This window comes from Nannobrachium achirus (assembly GCF_963921795.1).
Source record: "Nannobrachium achirus genome assembly, chromosome: 22".
Taxonomy (NCBI): domain Eukaryota; kingdom Metazoa; phylum Chordata; class Actinopteri; order Myctophiformes; family Myctophidae; genus Nannobrachium; species Nannobrachium achirus.
The window spans coordinates 36,069,817-36,088,053 of record NC_137829.1 but is presented as its reverse complement, the minus strand read 5'-3'; the positions used below and the strand labels follow the sequence as shown (position 1 = coordinate 36,088,053).

Below are 18,237 nucleotides of genomic sequence, written 5' to 3'. Positions count from 1 at the left end.
AGGGTGGAGTTGTCCTTTAACTACCAATATCATAAACACCAGGCACGAAAAGTGCTAAGTAGGCTAAGTGTTAAATAATTGTACTTAGTTCATTTACATCACTGGCAGAGAGCGTACATGCACGTGTTGAGGGGATCATGCATTTTAAACAGCCTCCGCTTGCTACACTCCCCATTATAAATATGGCAGCTGTTTCTATGAATGGCCGTTAAGCTGATTAGCCTTCCTTTTTGTTCCCTTTTGATGCAAATCCCAGGACTGTATGAATGTAGCAGGAGCACGGAGAGGTGAAGGAGGGGAGGATATTATAATAAGACGTTACACAGGGATTCTGACACTAGACAATGACAAAGAGACAGAGTTAATTCCAGTCTCATGCAGGTCACTTAGGTATGGGGGCCAGTTCACCCGTTTCCCTCTTTTGATTATTATGTTCCTATAATGCCTTCATAATGATAATTGCAGTAAAGGTGGCATGATGTACAATTATTAAAAATCAGGGCGTGTCCTTTGGAAACACGTTTGCCTGCGAAGCCATGGACACAGCTGGACATTTCTGTCTGTGTCACACGTGTTATCCTAAACCGAGGTTTGACTACACCAAAATATTGCGTAAACAGTATGTCTATGGAGAGCTGATGCAAGGAGCAGACTTGCAGCAGATTATCAGAGATCAAAAGGCCTTCATTAAAGCCTGAATCATACTCTGTGTTGGTTGGTGTTCATTGCCAAAAATAGCCTATCTGCAATGTTCAGCATGCGACACAGGCGCGCAACATTGCATAAATTAAGCATAAGATACAGGAGGTCAGAACAGCTCAGAATATCGCAAGAGTGTTACTATATGGAGATTCAGTGTAAAACTGTGACATTCAGGGGACACCGGCGTGCAAACATCCATGTAAACAGGGACACTGTAATTTCCACTTCAGATTATGGCTTTCATTGCGAGCCAAATGAAAGATGTAAATCATAATATTGGAGTGGCTGTTTTTATTTATTTTCTGTCCCTCTGGATGATGTCATCTCTACAGACAGACACACTTGTAAAAAACACACAAACACACACACACACACACACACACACACACACACACACACACACACGCGCGCACACGCACGCACACACACACACACACATACAAAACTCACAAAAAACATACAACAGTGCCGGCAATTCTCTGTAGTGCTAATTATCTACTCACACAAACACACGTAAGCACAGCACAGCACTCACTTAAAAAAAAAAACACCTCTTCCATATTGCTTTCCCCAGCTAATTTACCTTATGTCTAATTGTTTTTAAATGTTTTTATTCCCTAGTCTTAGTGTTTTTTAATCTCTAATAAAGTTGTTTATTTGGTTCTTTTTTTGCCCCATAAGCGTCTTTGGGTACTCAGAAAAGCGCTATATACATTTGAGATTATTATTATTATTATTCATTCACACACGCACATTTGCACACATTCACTTCACGCACACAGGGACACTCCCTATCAAACACTTCAAATAAGCAATGGCATCCATCTTCATTCACTCACACACAAACACACACACACACACACACACACACACACACACACACACACACACACACACACACACACGCGCACACGTACACGCACACGCACACATACAAAACTCACAAAAAACATACAACAGTGCCGGCAATTCTCTGTAGTGCTAATTATCTACTCACACAAACACACGTAAGCACAGCACAGCACTCACTTAAAAAAAAAAACACCTCTTCCATATTGCTTTCCCCAGCTAATTTACCTTATGTCTAATTGTTTTTAAATGTTTTTATTCCCTAGTCTTAGTGTTTTTTAATCTCTAATAAAGTTGTTTATTTGGTTCTTTTTTTGCCCCATAAGCGTCTTTGGGTACTCAGAAAAGCGCTATATACATTTGAGATTATTATTATTATTATTCATTCACACACGCACATTTGCACACATTCACTTCACGCACACAGGGACACTCCCTATCAAACACTTCAAATAAGCAATGGCATCCATCTTCATTCACTCACACACAAACACACACACACACACACACACACACACACACACACACACACACACACACACGCGTACACGCACACGCACACATACAAAACTCACAAAAAACATACAACAGTGCCGGCAATTCTCTGTAGTGCTAATTATCTACTCACACAAACACACGTAAGCACAGCAGAGCACTCACTTTCATCAAAACCCACCTCTTCCATATTGCTTTCCCCAGCTAATTTACCTTATGTAAACGCACGCACGCACGCACGTACGCACGCATGTATATGCCGCACAAACACACAAATCCAAATACAGTACACACACACACACATGTACGCCACACAATCACACACACATGCAAATATAGTACACGCACACATGTAAACAAACACATCCAAATACAGCACATACATGCATGCAAATACAGTACACATACGTATGTAAGCCACACAAACACACACACGCATGTGCGCCACACAAACAAACACACGCAGAAACAGTAAACACAAGCATGTGCGCTGCACAAACACACTCACACATGCAAAAAAAACTATACAGGCGCACAGGCAGAGTGGAGCGCACACGCCACACACACACACACACACACACACACACACACACACACACACACACACACACACACACACACACACACACACACACACACACACACACACACACACACAGGAAGTCAGCAGATAGCTGTTGTCTGTGCAGCTGCCAGTGGCCACAGGAGAGCCCGTCATGCACTCATACACAAACACGTACAGCTGTCTACACACCAACAGGAAAACACGCACACACACGCGCGCACGCACACACACGTCATCTCAGTCCCTTCTGCAAAGGACCATGTTCATTTTACGCAAACGCTAGAGCCAAGGGAGATCATACAATTGGTCACTCAGCACGTATAAAGTAGCTAGAGAATCACTCAGATCGCGCGCACACACACACACACGCCAGCGTTTGGTGTCCATTTCCAATGATGCCCATCTGGGAGTTTAGCTAATGCTGACTTGCTTTGATAGATGTCATTGTGTATGTCAATGTTATGGTATGTGATGCTTAGCTTCATATCTGTATGGAAATGTTTTAGGATGGATATATATATATATATATATATATATATATATATATATATATATATTCTTTTCTCTATGTACTGTATCTTTGCATGTATTCAGCCAGAAGAAATATGCTTATCAAATAAAAAGCCTGGTTTGACTTCACGTTAATGAGGAAAGATAATTCCGTGTTGTTCGCCAGCAGCAGCATCAGGCGTAAATGCAGCGAAATCCTCAGTGTTCGCACGGATATCGTAAGAGTGTATAAACGGAACCAAATGGGTTCCATTTATACACTCTTTTGGATGATTTTACTGTGCGGTGAATGACTAATAGAAAACCACTTGATTGGAGTGCAAAGCCCCCAGAGAGAATGGCTGCTGGTAGCGGTGGGGTGTAATTGGTGAGGTGAATAAATTAACAACTAAAACAAAAGCAAAACAAGTCTCCCTGTTTGTAGCAAACAGCTAGGCTCTGGTGGCTCTGGTGGACACGAGTGCATGCAGTGTGGGAGTCACTCACGCAGCAAATGAAAACTGTCTGTTGTATAAGAGGACTTTGGAGGGTGCTTTTGAGTTGCAAATGGATAAATTAATGCAGGATTTTACTGGGTTTTGGTTTCATGAACTCTATGAGAAATTCATCATTGAGGGATTAAAAATATTCGTATTTCGGGGTGTCTGAGCACAGTTTAGCGCGCAGCCACAGACCGCCAGTGACGCTGAACCGTTTTCATTGTGGTGAATCATGGGATCCCACGGGAGGTGATTCAAGTGGTTCCCAGGAAAATTAAATGGGTCGCCGCCAATATACATCATGTATTGCTTTGTCTTTGATCTCAAAGTATGAAAATTGTATTCATAAAATCATTCATCATTCATTAGTATTCATAATTTATCACCTAAAATTATAATTCAAAGAAAAATGTGTACATGCAACATAAACACCAGTAACGTTATATATAACAGTATCTACTGCATACTATGTTGTATAGTATCTGAGATAGTAGTGATGCGCGGATCGACCCGGTGCCCCCACCCGCCCGCCAACCCGCCCGCATGCGGGTGGGTGGGTCAAGGTTTTCAGACTCCATTGGCGGGTGGCAGGCGGGCGGGTTATCACCACTCTCATGTGCAAAACATAAATAAGAATAATCACCTGTTCTTATTTGCCCTTTATTCTTAATAAGAGTAGGCCTATAAGAATAAGAATACTACGTTTGAATACGCGCACGACGAGCGAGCGAGTTTTAAAATGCGCCAGAGAGGAGCGAGGTTTCTCCTCCGCTCCTTGGTGCGAGGACCGTCCCAATTCCGCTCCTGTTGGGGCCGCGACCCACAGTTTGGGCGGGTTACGTTTCGTGCGGGCTGTGGGTCGTGCGGGTTATGAAAAAAAGCTGACCCGCGCATCACTATGAGATAGGGTGACCAGACGTCCCGTTTTACCCGGGACAGTCCCGTTTTCAAGCTACGTGTCCCGGTGTCCCGACAAATATCTCTAAAACACTAATATGTCCCGGTTTTCAACATTCACTACAAAATTGTCCCGGTTTTCGCCAGAATTAAAATAATAGTAGCTGTTTTCAGTGGTTGCATAGACATTTATCATGTTCTTTTCATGAAAACATGCTCACCTAACCAATCAGAAAAAAAGAACAAATTCATTGCGTGTCTGAATTCAACACTGAGCCTGTTTGTCAATCACTCACTGCCTGTTTGCAACCCTGCGGTGCGTGTGTGCGCGTGCACGAACGTTAGAGAATGGGCACGCGCGTGCGCAGTAACGTGCGCATTGCTTTTAGGGTCCCAGTTTTAGGCAACAGTATTTTGCGTCCCGGTTTGAGTGGCTGAAAATATGGTCACTCTAATCTGAGACATTTTGTTGATTGCACAGCACACTTGCTAAATCAGCGTCCGCGTCAATATGCCGACGGGCCGGTATGCAGACGAACTAAACCTAACCTTAACCCTAATCCTAACCTCAGTAAAACTATGCCTAAACCTAACCCTAATCCTAACCTACTCGGAACAACGGACCAGCGGGACAATGAGCGGACCCTGCTAAATCATGGTACAAATATTCATGCTTTAGGTCGCTGCAAAATGCTGAGTTTAATACAACCTTTCTTAATGATATGCACCAGGGACGTGGGACACAGAGTGTAAAATGCCTTTCTAATGTCACTTTCACCAGTGTAACACAGTCGCAGAGTGGCAGTGCAAAAGATACCTCGCTCGCTCCGGCAACGTTATTCATGGCAAACTTGATTGTGGCAGAAGATTTCATACAACGGTAATTATTCTAGGCATGTACTACTTACTACCTCATGGTAATTTACATTATGGATGCGCCAGACCACTTAAAGCTTTCACTTACATTAAAGTAGTGGGTTAAATACTAGTTCTTCATCTTACAAATGTGACATGTTTCTATTTGAAATGCTTCACGCTCTCTCTTACACCCACCATCGTAAGGATGCACCATGGCCATTATTGACCAAATGCATGATTCATGGGGAAGGGTATGGGTACATTTCATTCCATATGTACCCTCATACTGTATGAGTTAAATGAACACAAAGGATTTAAATTGGATGTGTGTATCCAAAGAGCACCAAAGGTGAACTACTGCATTCAGAGTGGGCCCCCACAAACTTGTTTGTTCAGTAGTATCCATGCTGTGTCACATTTAAGCCTGAAATATACTTTGTTGTATAACGGTGTGCATGCTTAAAGTTAGGGTAAGTGATATTTTCTGGTTAAAACTTTGCTATTTTGTGTTAAAGCGCTAGCCTATATTCTGATAGTATGCATGGTAACAGGAGTCTCCATGTCGCTCCAGCTTTATCATAAACACAAAATAAACGTTCAGGTGGGTTGCAAAATCTCAGCCAATCAGGAATAACTATTTAGCCAAGAAATATGGTGTCACAAAAAGAACGTCTCCAGTCGGCACTCCATCCTATGGGTGGTGCAGAAACACAATGTTCTTATTAAATAGCATTTGACTTCGGTGGTTAATACAACACAATACAGAAGAATGTTATCTCTGTAGGAGTTTTTCTATGACCATTTTATAATAAAAAGTTTTTCTTTATAAATAACTTTATTTTGTCTTCAACATTTTTTTTCTCTCAAAATGATATTCGAAAAATAGGGGTCGTATTATAATCAGAGTCGTGGTAAATTCGGAATAATACGGTAAAACATCCCTTTGGTCCAGGCTATCAGCTTTCTGAATGTTTTACACTAACCTTTAAAAAAAATCATAGATTATTCTGCGTCGTTGTATGACGGTGCATACGTTTGACATTACACTCCCAAGAAAGCAATTACTATAATTACTGCAAGCACCTGAGGTGACTTCCAAACGCTTTCTGACAGTTTGATTAAACTGATGACGGGGAGAAGGTCGCTAGAACTACAATGCGCGAGTTAGAAAGTAAGTGGGGTGAGAGAGGAATAGAGAGAGACAACGCGTATAAACAAATGAGTGAAATAATGATCCTTTTGAACCATCTTACAGAGATGTTTGGCACAGAGCCCAAGGTTGGCATTTGACAACTTTCATTCACACTCTGGCCCAAAAACAGTGAAAGGGTATATTGTCTAGGGGAATTCAGTCTAGAACTCTGTACAGCTTCTTAGAATTTAATTTTTTCCACTTGCTTGACTTGCTTTTATTAGACCAGTGTGGATTTAGGCGCAACGTGCTCTGCTCTGCAAAAGTTAAACTACAGGAAGCTGATGCACCAACCTCTGCAGTGCACTGCGCCAAGCACGTGTAATACGTGTATATTATTTTCAGTACCATGTACCATGTTTAAAAGCTACTACAGTTAAGTACAGACAAGCAAACAGCCCCAAGGTGAAAAAGGTGACACATTTTCATGGGGATAAAATGTGCGCCGCGCACAGCGCGGCGCGAAATTTTTGACCTTTCTTTACTGAATTTGCACGTTTCTAACTCGGTTAAACAGTGACTTACTCATACATATCATATGCAGCAAAATTGGACTTGTTGCCTACCACCAATTGTTCTAGATATAATAAAGAAAATTAAATCTACAATAATATAGCTTACAGATATACCGGTAGTTATAGGAATATCCTAATATTTAGGGACTTGTCTTTAATAAACAGGCATAGTGACAATGTGCACTGTGAACTTGTAGATCGGCTATTTTAACTACTTCTTAAATAGGCCTATTTGTTTTCTAAGATCATTTCTTAGATCATTTTGTATTTTATTTATTCATGAAATTAGAAAAGTAATTAACTTTTTTTTTTTTTTTAATCATGAAATGTTTAGCTTTTTTGGGGAGGGAATGTTTTTTGAAAATGTTTTGAAATAATTAAAAACGAAATGTAGGAAACCAAAAATTAAGGGACCCATAAAAATGTGTCCACGACCCACACATGGGTCCCGACCCAGTGTTTGGGAAACAGTTGTAAATCACAGATGATTCATTTAGTGGATTCTCCTGGCTGACTGCAATCTAGCTAGCCATCATCGTCAAAGAAAAGGTCGATCCTTTTCACTTGTAACTCGAGCTCAGTTAGTCCGTTCTTAAGTTGAGAGACCAGACTTTTTGTGACATGTCTCTGCCTCCTTCTGTAGGAAGAAGTCACGGCGACTCTTTAACGTTAGCATGTGGCTAAGCTAGCGAATCATCGTAAAATCAACAAGGCTATAACCGATAATATCGCATCACACATCGATGCAGAATAGCACACGACCGCGATGCAAGCGAATCAAACAGCCAACAGTCCACAGTCACACCACAACTACGGCAACTTTGCAAGCTTTGAGACCGCTCTGCTCTCCTCTGTCTGTGGCTCGCAGCGCACTGAGTGAGTGCTGTCAGTGTTGACTTTGAGCGCTGCCAGCTGACGACGACGTCACATGCAAGAGAAGGGACTCAGGGAGCGCTTGATTTGTTAAAAAATAAAACGACCCACTTCCCCATCCACCTTCAACACCATTGTACTGGCAAAACGGACGGCGCCGAGAATAAGAAATAAACGCTCCTCTTCTCACTGCTGCTCTGACGACACGACACCCCCCCACCCCCCTAAACAATTTTTTAACGAATCTGCACGATTCACACAAATGACCAATTTGGATTCAAAACGGCGATTTTCGCCGAAAAGCTACACGTTTGCATGCCTGTAAGTAATAGCACTTAACACTTTGTGGTTTTGCCATAACTAATGTAGATTACTCCCAACTTCCAAGGCTTTTTCCTATTGTATTTACCTCATTTTCGGGGGCTCTGTGTACGCGGCATGTGTCCATTGTGTGCGTGCCTGCGTGGGGGTTCCCGTTCACGGCCGCCTAATGTCTTTTCTTTCACACGGAGAAGAAAAAATACAACCACGATGATCCGTATGTAGGTTATGGTTCATAGAAAACATGACTTTTTGACCAAAAGCGCGATATGGGAAAAGAAGCCGCGATTTATGCATTTTTCTGCAGCCAGGATGAATACAATTCAATGGACGGCCGGATGTCACCGGAAGTGTATTTCGCGAGGCATCATGGGAAACTGAGTCTTTTCCCTCACTCCCGTCCGCGGTAGCGCAGGGGCTATTGGTTGCCGCAGCACTTCACGGGGGGAAATCGTTAAAACTCCTGGGGACGTCTTAGGCACTCTATAGGAGGGGAGGGGTCGGGGTCGGCGGTTCAAATCCCGACTCCTCCTGTCTACATGTCGAAGTGTCCTTGGGCAAGACACTGAACCCCTAGTTGCTCCTGGTGAGCTGGTTGGTGCCTTGCATCGTTTCCGCCACCATCGGTGTATGAATGTGTGTGTGAATGGGTGAATGTAATGCACATTGTAAAGCGCCTTGGATAAAGGCGCTATATAAATGCACCATTTACCATTTTAGGGGGTGGGGGCAGACTGCTGTCCAAAAATTAGCAACAGCCAGCGACAGAGACAGCGACATCAATTTTGTAATAATTTCCTACAGTAGTCGTCTCTTCATCAACCACGGTTTCCTTTTATGAACCAAAAATATGGCAACTTACCTAGATTTCATATAGCTAAAGCGATCCTTTCTCCGTTTATGTAGGCTACAGCTTTTGTTTGTTTTATGTTAATATTATATAGATTCCGTAGCAACCAGAAACATTGGATAATGATAGACCTACATAATACTGACTATGACACAGTGCCTGTCAATCACTGGGACAGAGCAGATGAAGTGGACCACAGCACTCCAAAGGCAGAGGCAGAGCTGAAAAGGGCTCGTTAATTAATGGAGTACTGCCAATGCCTGGTTACATTGAAAAACAAAATGAGTATAACACAGAGGGGAATGAAAAGGAAATAATCACTCCTGTCCTTGACAATAATCAATTCTACAATTTGCATTCTGTACACATGTGCACACAGAGCTAAAATAATGATGCGTACCAAGTGTACAAATGTTAATGTTGCCTCCACTGGCTCCCGGTTGCTGCCCGCACAGAGTACAAAACACTGATGCTACCAAAGGTATGGCACCTCATTAACCTTCAAAACCTGATCGAACCGTACAAACCCACTCAGCTACACACACAGGGAAGCTGACAGAACCCTTGCTAAAACCCCAGGACAACGATCCACTCGTCTTAGACGTTTCGCCCTCCTGGCCCCCAAACTGTGGAATAAACTCCCCATTGCAATTAGAAGGGCAGACTCACTCCCTAGCTTCCGTCGTGGTCTGAAGACTCACCTCTTCAGACTCCACCTTAGCCCATAGCACCCTCAATGACCACACATGTAATGTAGATAGCATTTTTGTATTTAGATTTGTATAGTTTGGTCTACCTATGTTTTCTCTTAGATTACTATTTCTATGCATTTGATGTATTGATTTCTTATTGTAAATCTCTCTGGATTAAGAGCGTCTGCTAAATGCCTATAAATTGTAAATTGTAAATGTTGTGCATTCCCTGATAAATTAACCCTGATCATTTTAGTGTGTTGTTTTCACTAATATTGTATCAGCTCAGTTCATTCCCTGCACCCTCACCTTGTCCCTCAGGTGATGCTCTGCCGCGTCGATGTTCAAAGGGTCGTCAAAATTCAACAGGTCCTGCAGAAAGCATGAGAAGATCACAGAAAGTTAAGTCACATGGCAAAAGAGATGAGAGAGGGAGACACGTGGAGGGGACACGGGGTGTCAGAAAGACAGAAAAGAGCCAGGAAACGTAATCTTGTGTTTTGCCCTGCTGCAAGGACAAAACACAAATTGTTCAAAGGGTCGTCAAAATTCAACAGGTCCTGCAGAAAGCATGAGAAGGTCACAGAACGTAAGTCACATGGCAAGAGAGATGAGAGAGGGAGACACGTGGAGGGGACACGGGGTGTCAGAAAGACAGACAAGAGCCAGGAAACGTAATCTTGTGTTTTGCCCTGCCAGGACAAAACACAAAGATCTTGACAAAAAGGAATGTCATTAATATTGATTCCAGTTGACTGACACTTAAAGGGTTTACCAGATTCTGTTACACACAATTCTGCAACAATGCCAGGTGGAAATGCCGTACACTCGCACTACTACTTGTTCCCTGCACGCACCCAACCGGCTCATCATCTTAAATACACCCTGCAGCCAACGGCCACCAGTATTGTCACACCGGATTTAGCGGCTGCGACAAACAAAATATTGTAATTACCCTGTTGCCGTAGAGACGGCACGCAGGGGAAAGGGATGTGAAATGCGGGGTGTCATTAGAGAGATAAAACGTCGGATATAGCCCTGCAGCTCGTTTCCTGATTAGGAGTAAAGACTGGGAGCATGACAGGCGCTTGAGGCCCATCAACGGCACGGCGCTCAGGGACCTCCGCTCTCCCCATTACAGCTTACCGATTACACCTTCAGAAATGGCACCCAGAAAAGTAATGATTACTTGATTCAGTAATTGTTTAACCCATTTAGGCCTAGAATTATTGAATGCCTTAACCAGTGAAAAATAGCAGATATACAAGCTCACAGCGCGGCACCGAGTGCCGCGCTGCGAGCTTGTAGATCTGCTATTTTTGAAAAAGTCGTGAAAATGTGTGCAAATCTTTGAATATATGTATTTTCAAAGCGAATGTTTGTAACTCAAATTGTGCTTCTGGGTGGTCCCTGGAACTAGATATTTTGAAATGGGGGTCCGTGGCCAAATAAATATCATTTTGGGGGTCCTTCACATGAAAAGGTTTGAGCACCACTGACATAGTAGTCTCTCAAGAACAGACTAACTGAGCTCCAGTCAAGTGAAAAGGACCTTTTCTTTGACGATGGCTGGCCAGATTGCTGACAGAAACATAGGTTTTTTCCAAAAATCTTAGAAGGATTCAAAAGACACTTATAGAATCGGGTCAAAATTCTAATTTTCACGATTTTTCAAAAATAGCAGATCTACAAGCTCGCAGCGCGGCACTCGGTGCCGCGCTGTGAGCTTGTATATCTGCTATTTTTTTTATATTTAAAGCATAAAATATTGCGTCATAATGTGTTCAGGCCTAAATGGGTTAATTGTACATGTGTATACCTAATAATAATTTTGTGTGTCTGTGTGAACTACAGCATTTGAAATCTGATTACTGCTTATACATCAACTATGGCTGTTACTCGCACAGCCCTGTCTAAACACACATCAAGTTACTGTAACTGCAAAAGTGTTCCAGCAAAAATCGAATACAGTCACATGTATCATTTTCTCCCATCTGGTGTTTCCCTATCATCTGAGGGCATGGAGGAGAGTGCTCTTCTTGAGATAGAAGATCGTTCCCCCCCAGGAAAGGGATTATGGCTGTATTAGGGCTGCAAATTACATGAATTCACCTGACACGATTCATTTACCTGCAGTTTGCTGGTGAACAGGTTTCCTCTTACCATCTCCATTAACCACATTAAACCCTAGATTCTTTGTTGACCGGAGTCCCGCAGGAGTCTTTAGTAGACCCCCTCCTTTTTCCCCCATACACCAAATCTCGTTGCTCACGCTGAGACGCATTGTGAGCTTGTTGATCTGTTATTTTTGTGACTCTAGAGTTTACGTGGCTTTAACACAATTAATAAAATTTCAATTGCTTTTAGAGGAAATGCTGTCTTACTTGCTCAACATCAGATAAAAAAGATAGCAACCTGCAGATTTTGCAAATTGCACGCTGCCTCTTCGTATGCCACATTCTGTAATATCAACACCAAAATAAAAATATGTCTGTTTCTCACACAAGATGTAAAATAATTTAAACTTACGGTGAACAAGGAGTTCAAGCCCCAGACAACGTCCTGGGAAAGAGAGCAAAGAGCAGAGTTATTGGACACATTCGGGAGGACTATTCGGCGGTGGACAATAACCAGGGCTGTCACAATTATTACACAATCGTCAAATCGTGATTATTTGACATAATCGTGATTATTTTTCATAATCGTCATAATCGTTTCCATGTTGAAAAACTTTCATGTATTTAAAAAATAGTCAAAAATAGTGGAAATAGCAGATCTACAAGCTCACAACGCGTCGCATCGCGACGCGTTGTGAGCTTGTAGATCGGCTATTTCCACTATCAATGTTCTTTTTTAAGTATAAAGTTGTCAACTATGTCAGTAATTTCTCTGTATATTTAGGTTATGTGTCATATCTACCATGTGCAACTTCAAAGCCTAAAAGCCAAACAGAAATGTAATTGTCATTGACAAAAACACAATTAAAATCGTTAATCGCAATTATTTGAGGGACAAATAATCGTCATGTCAAATGTCATAATCGTGACAGCCCTAACAATAACAACAAAAACATTTACTAGAGTACTGATCTGACCGTAAGTAAATGTTTTGAGTATCTATTTGTATTTTCGGATACTTACAGTATGACTTTCACTCTAGCTCATTTTAAAGGACAACTTTGTTTTTTTACAACAAGGGTTCATATTTTAGATTGTAATTAGAGAAAAGAAAAGATGAGTGTTAAAATGTTTTAACATACTTTCTATTGTTTTAGCGATTTTAGTATTTTGATTTCAGTGGGTGGGGCATGCGTACAAGTGGCTAAATATGTATTTTTAGGCACAATAATCCCGAAATTTCTTTGTTACTATTTACACCAGCCCCCATAAGTCACATCTGCCCGTGAAAGATTGCGGTGCATCTTGGGAATGAGCTTATTGTGTCTAAAAATACATATTTAGCCACTTACATGCATGCAAATCTACATCTTTAGATTCACTAAAACGATAGAAAGAAGTAAATGAAAACATTTTAACACTCATCTTTTCTTTTCTCTAATGACTATCTAAAATATGAACCCTTTTTATAAAAAAACAAAGTTGTCCTTTAAATACAACCAGCAGAGCGTGCCATGAGGTGTGCCCTGCTGGCCTCATTGGCTGTTAATGAAGACATTGAGAAAGTACAGTAAGACATTACATACATACGTACATACGTACGTACGCAGCCGAACACAGTACTTGCGTGCTCTGCTGGCGCAAGTAAATATTGTACTGATTATACTGAGTCTACTCATCTAGAAATGGAAAAGGTACATTCTTGATTAACCACTTAAGCCCTATTTCAAATACCAGAGTAGAAGATAAAATCCAGTCCTACTTTATATCAGATCAGAGCATGGTCGCCGAGTTCCGGCCATTTGAAACGTCAGACACTGCTGTAACACTGCAGTATGTGTGCAATGTTGTTGTTGTTTTGGTGTGACCCATGAACAGTGTTTCTGTCAAGTTTGGTGCTGATTGGATTACTTTGTAATTTGAATATACTTTAAAAATACTTTTTAAAAGCATGTACAGTACTTATGAAAAACTATTTTAAAAGAAGGTACTCCAGTATTTTAACTCAAGTTAAATAGGCTAGGCTCTGTGCATGACATATACTACAGTATACGTATAATGGGATGTAACAATAAATAATCTTTCAATCCCAGAAATGACAATGCTTAAATATAGCTGACTGGGCAAAACATTGTGTGCCAGGACGTCATGATTCTTTTGGTGTGGAAACACACATTGGAAATACTCCAACAGTTCCCATTGGGCTCTGGCTAAGTTGAAAATGCATGCTCCACCCACTATGCAAACATGTTATACCTATTGCCAGAGTACCTGTTGTATCAGTCTGTGTCCCTTTTATGCCCATATATGGAGATTTCTGTATCTGTATGTCTGCAAGTGTCCCTTTTATGCCCATTCGGAGACATCTACTGTACAGTATATCTGTCTGTCCTTGTCCCCCTTCTATGCCCACATAGATCGGATCCCTGATGTCATCCGAATATGGCTATTATGACCATTCTCGGTTGGATTGGCAGTTCCCACATGAACATGTGTGTACATTCTGCGAAAATATCTCCTATTTGCGGCTAAGAGGCTCTATGTAGAGGGAAAAACAGAGGGGGCAAAGTGGAACCCTGCTAGTCCTGTCAGCCAACGATAAGGGGTTCAAGTGGTTATGGAGGGCCACGGTATTGTTTGCCTGGGCAGCATGCGGTCAAGAAACTGGCCTTGGTTCACTTTAGGGGATTTGATATTGTATCTCGGTCTAGAAATACTGGCTACATATCTTGAGTTCGTTATCTGTCACTCCCAATCTAGAAAAGCAGGGTACTGACAAAAATTGGCATTGTGACTCTTATTTATAGAATATTCCCACTGTGATATGTAATATTTTGTTCATTGAATGAAACAGAGCTACACTTTCTAAGAACCTGCCCACTATACCAAGACATCAGAGACGCATACTTCCCACAGATTACACACACCCGAAGTGAATTTGAAAACTCGACCAATGATGAAAAACTCCCATACCTACTGGGAGAAATACAACAATGCGCGAACACAGCAGCAAGATTTGTGAACTGTTGCGACAAAAGAAGGCTAGAAACACAACCACCCTAAGGACTACAAACCATGGATTGACATCTAGACCTACTGCACATACAGTATGGAACAGAGCTGAAACCTTTAAATGTATTTTGAGGAAAATAATTCTGCTATTTTTACCCTGTATATATATAAAATGTCACAATGCGACATAGCTCTGTTTACACAATGCTGTACCCCCTCCAACTGTATATACTGTATGTTCCCCATTTTCAACTGTTTTTATTGTATTTGTGATACTTGATTTGGTAATGTAAACGTATGTTTTCTCATGCCAATAAAGCTCCTTTGAATTGAATTGAATTGAATGAAAACATTTAAGTTAAAGGAAAACATGACAGACATTTTTGTTTCCGATATTAAAACTGTGGAGGCAAAACTTCACGACAGCCAAGCGGTAGAAATTGAGTAACGGAACCTGTAATTAATCCCAAGCATGGCCCAAGGGCTCTCTTTAATAAACATATGTGACATGCAGCACAGAGGATGTATAGAAGGCCTGATTACATGGAGTCCATTTTCAAATTAACAGAGGCTAATAGCCTGTTATCGCTGCAGCTGGCCTCTTTCATTATTTCCTCAGAGAAAACAAACAAAATTCAATTAAGGATCAGTTGATAGTAAGAGCAGCGGGAGGAACAGAACGCCATCATTATAAACAGACAGAGGCGTGCCACTCTCTGGACTCTGATGCTATACACTCGTCAAGACGGGCCGCTGATTGACAGCGTGGATTTGCATTTAAATTAAAAAAGAATCGACTGCGTCTTGTTTACTGATGTGGGTCCTTCCGTTTCATCGCCTCTCTCTATAATGGGATAAAGCCCTTAAATGAATTGTTGGCCACAACAATTGATTCAAAAGGAGGATTTCCGGTGAGAATTAAGAGAACATATCGTCCAAGGATTAATGAATAATCCTTGGACGATATAAAAATAAATAATCTTTTGACTGAAAGTTTTCTTTCAGGTAAAGACCCTTTCAGGTAGGGCTGTCACGATATGACATTTTACATGGCGATTAATTGTCACTCAAATAATTGGCGATTAACGATTTAATTGTGTATTTGTCGTTGATAATTACATTTCTGTTTCAGGTAGGGCTGTCACGATATGACATTTTACATGGCGATTAATTGTCACTCAAATAATTGGCGATTAACGATTTAATTGTGTATTTGTCGTTGATAATTACATTTCTGTTTGGCTTTTAGGCTTTGAAGTTGCATATGGTAGATATGACACATAACCTAAATATACAAATACATTACTGACATATTTGACAACTTACTACTTAAAAAATAACATTCATAGTGGAAATAGCCGATCTACAAGCTCACAACGCGTTGTGAGCTTGTACATCTGCTATTTCCACTATTTCTGACATTTTTCAACATTCACAATTATGACAATTATGACAAAATAATTGCGATAATGTCAAATAATCACGATTAGACGATTATTATGTAATAATTGTGACAGCCCTACTTTCAGGCCAAAATCCCCATCTGAAAAATAAATAAATAGATAAAGCAGAAAAAGGGCATGCATTTGTAAAATGTAAGGCATGCGTTTAGAATCACAGAGATAACTTAACTTTGTGTTTTCATTAATATCATATATATATTTTTTTTTCAGGTTATTTTGCGTGACAGTAGCACAAATAGAGGCTTGCTTCAGGTAAGATTAACTACGTTCAATAAATCCAAGGTGTATTTTCATTGACCTGGCAGTCACTCCTGACCTGTCTAGGTTTCTTAAGCATTAAAATATTGCTGTCCAGGACCAGGACACTGTGAGCCTGGCGACTGTACAGCCTTCTAGACACCATGAGAGTCTGTGCTATTGGCAAGTGCACCCATACTCTAACACGCACGCACGCTTGCACGCCCACACACAAAGCAGTAGCCCAACCTCACAAAATGTAACCTGCACACAGATACAAAGCCCCTAAGTATATCCCACTATAATGGTCACGGTCTATTTATTGTTTCATACTATATAACTGCTGAAGTAGATTGTATGCCTATACAAATCAGCTACCCATCCCCTGGTAGTGCGATCCCCCCACTCCCCCCTCCCTGATCTACACTGATCTTATACAGTACATCAGCCTTGCTGAAATTCAATAGTTGGAACCCATCCAACTATTAGGAACAGTAGGGGGGTGCCATTAAAATGGTGCCCACGGAGCAATTAGGGGTTAAGTGTCTTGCTCGCTCTGTCTTTTTCTGTCCAAGCCAGCGAGCCAAACGAACAGTGAGACAGACAGACAGATTGATAGTGGGCAAGAGACATGGAGAACAAGCCTGCCAGCCAGACAGCCAGACAGCCAGACAGCCAGACAGCCAGACAGACAGACAGACAGACAGACAGACAGACAGACAGACAGACAGACAGAGACAGAAATACAGACAGGAGGCTAAAGGCCAGCAATAGACAGACACCATGAAGAAGCACATAATCTCAAGAGATGACAGTTAGGGGCAGTTAAGCCATTGTTAAAAGAGGACATTAAGGGCAGCTCTCAATGGCTGGGTGGTATACGAAAGCTTTTAGAAATCTAAATCTTAACTCTGAGAATTTTAATAGGACTTAAGGAGAGGATGTAGAGAGAAATATTATGAGGGGGTCTTAAGAGAAACCCTAGGGGGACTTAAATGGTAAATGAATAAGACTAAGCTACCCAACAAAGAGAACACACTACCCATCACTTCCAAAGATAAATCTATGCCCCTGTGCACACATTTACGTTTAAAGTGATGCCCAGTTTTGATGAAGGGGAATGCTGTTCCACTAATCCTCAACCGGTGAAGGACTTTCCCCATTTAATAAAAGAACACTGCAATTCAGTTTAGATCACATCTAAAGTGGCCGGCTGTGCGACGATGCGGCCGTTGTCATGCTAGGTCAAATTTGACGTGATAAGTAAAGTCTAAGGTGTGGAGGTGGTGGAGGAGATGAAGGAGGAGTAGGAGAAAGAGGAAGGCACCCGGGCCAACTTTATAGTTTATGCCAATTTATGCTCCGTCTATCTATAAGCATGCATGTTGAAAATAAAAGCATGCTTTTATTTTCAACATATTGACATCAAAACTGGACTTTTGATGTCAGTATTTTTTTAATCAAAATGTGGTTGTCGATTAAAGGGGGTACTTGGATTCAGCAATCAGGAAAAGGGGATACTGAAGCCCCAAAAGTTTGAGAACCACTGATTTAGGGTATCGAAGCAAGTAAGGTATCGGTAATGAAACCCATAAATCTTCTACATCCAA

The 18,237-nt window shown here is 41.3% G+C and overlaps 2 protein-coding genes across 3 annotated transcripts in view; both read right to left on the bottom strand.

Annotated features, from left to right (window-relative positions):
* The window catches only part of LOC308308322 (metallo-beta-lactamase domain-containing protein 1-like), a 403,236-nt gene that overhangs the window by 259,522 nt on the left and 125,477 nt on the right, over window positions 1-18,237 (bottom strand). The window lies entirely within an intron of this gene.
* The window catches only part of ube2f (ubiquitin-conjugating enzyme E2F (putative)), an 80,171-nt gene that overhangs the window by 19,947 nt on the left and 41,987 nt on the right, over window positions 1-18,237 (bottom strand). For both annotated transcript variants that reach the window (XR_013963273.1, XM_080753717.1), the window contains exons 8-9: window positions 12,328-12,360; window positions 10,108-10,170 (exon numbers count right to left, since the gene is read on the bottom strand). Coding sequence is in view for 1 of the 2 variants with exons in the window: in XM_080753717.1 (XP_080609843.1) it covers window positions 10,108-10,170; window positions 12,328-12,360 (96 nt within the window). In the remaining variant the exon portion in view is untranslated. The remainder of the gene's footprint in view (window positions 1-10,107; window positions 10,171-12,327; window positions 12,361-18,237) is intronic.